The 906-nt window shown below is 57.1% G+C and overlaps 1 protein-coding gene across 1 annotated transcript in view; it reads right to left on the reverse strand.

Annotated features, from left to right (window-relative positions):
• Positions 1–4: 4 nt before the first annotated feature.
• EXOC3L4 (exocyst complex component 3-like 4) overlaps positions 5–906 on the reverse strand; it is a gene marked incomplete at its 3' end in the record, with an annotated part of 9,629 nt that continues 8,727 nt past the window's right edge. Inside the window, exons 10-11 of the mRNA XM_014531619.1 lie at positions 109–228; positions 5–16 (exon numbers count right to left, since the gene is read on the reverse strand). Coding sequence (XP_014387105.1) covers positions 5–16; positions 109–228 — 132 coding nt within the window. The remainder of the gene's footprint in view (positions 17–108; positions 229–906) is intronic.

Below are 906 nucleotides of genomic sequence, written 5' to 3' on the forward strand. Positions count from 1 at the left end.
GTCTCCTGCAGGTCTCCTGGGCGGGGCAGGTCAGGGTCAGGGTCAGGGTCAGGGTCCCGGGCCTGGCTTTGGGCAGGAACCCACCAGGGCCACGCTCCTCCCAAATACCTGCGCACAAGGTGGCGCCACGCGCTCCAGGTGGCCGGCGAAGGCCACCACCTTGTCCATGAGGGGCTGCAGCGTGTCCTGCGTCAGCCAGGCCTTGGTGCACAGGAGCCTGAAGAGCGGCTGGGCGAGGACGAGGGGGGCTCTTCCAACTGTGCCCGCCCAGCCACTGGGCCTCCCCTGGAGCCATGCGGGGCTCCTGACAGCCAGGCAGGGCGAGGCTAGTCTGTCTACAGGAAGGAACCCTGGGGGTCTCTCTGACCCCCTTCTCCGGGGGCAGGGTGCCCGGGGCCTCCCTACCGCGGTGATGCACGGGCTTTCCCAGGGGCTCGGGTTTGGGTTGGAGCCTGCAGCCAGGTCTTGCTGGGTAAGGGGCCTGGTTTCTTTTCTATTTGCTTTTATTTTTATTTTTTCTAAGTGATAATGTTTTTTAAAATATATTTTTTTATTGATTTCAGAGAAGGGAGAGAGATAGAAACATCAATAATGAGAGAATCATTGATCTGCTGCCTCCTGCACACCCCCTACTGGGGATGGAGCCTGCAACCTGGGCATGTGCCCCTGACCACAATCGAACCCAGGACCCTTCAGACTGCAGGCCAGCACTGAGCCAAATCGGCTAGGGCTCTTTTAAAATATATATACAGTGGGGCCTTGACTTACGAGTTTAATTTGTTTCGTGACGGAGCTCGTAACTCAAATTACTCGTATGTCAAATCAATTGTGAACGAGTGAGACATGTGAGATGCTGGGCTGATTGTGGTGTTCACTGTGACGTTCGCTGCGCCAACTAGCGGTGGG

The sequence above is a fragment of the Myotis brandtii genome, unplaced genomic scaffold (genome assembly GCF_000412655.1).
Source record: "Myotis brandtii unplaced genomic scaffold, ASM41265v1 scaffold819, whole genome shotgun sequence".
NCBI classification, from domain to species: Eukaryota; Metazoa; Chordata; class Mammalia; order Chiroptera; family Vespertilionidae; genus Myotis; species Myotis brandtii.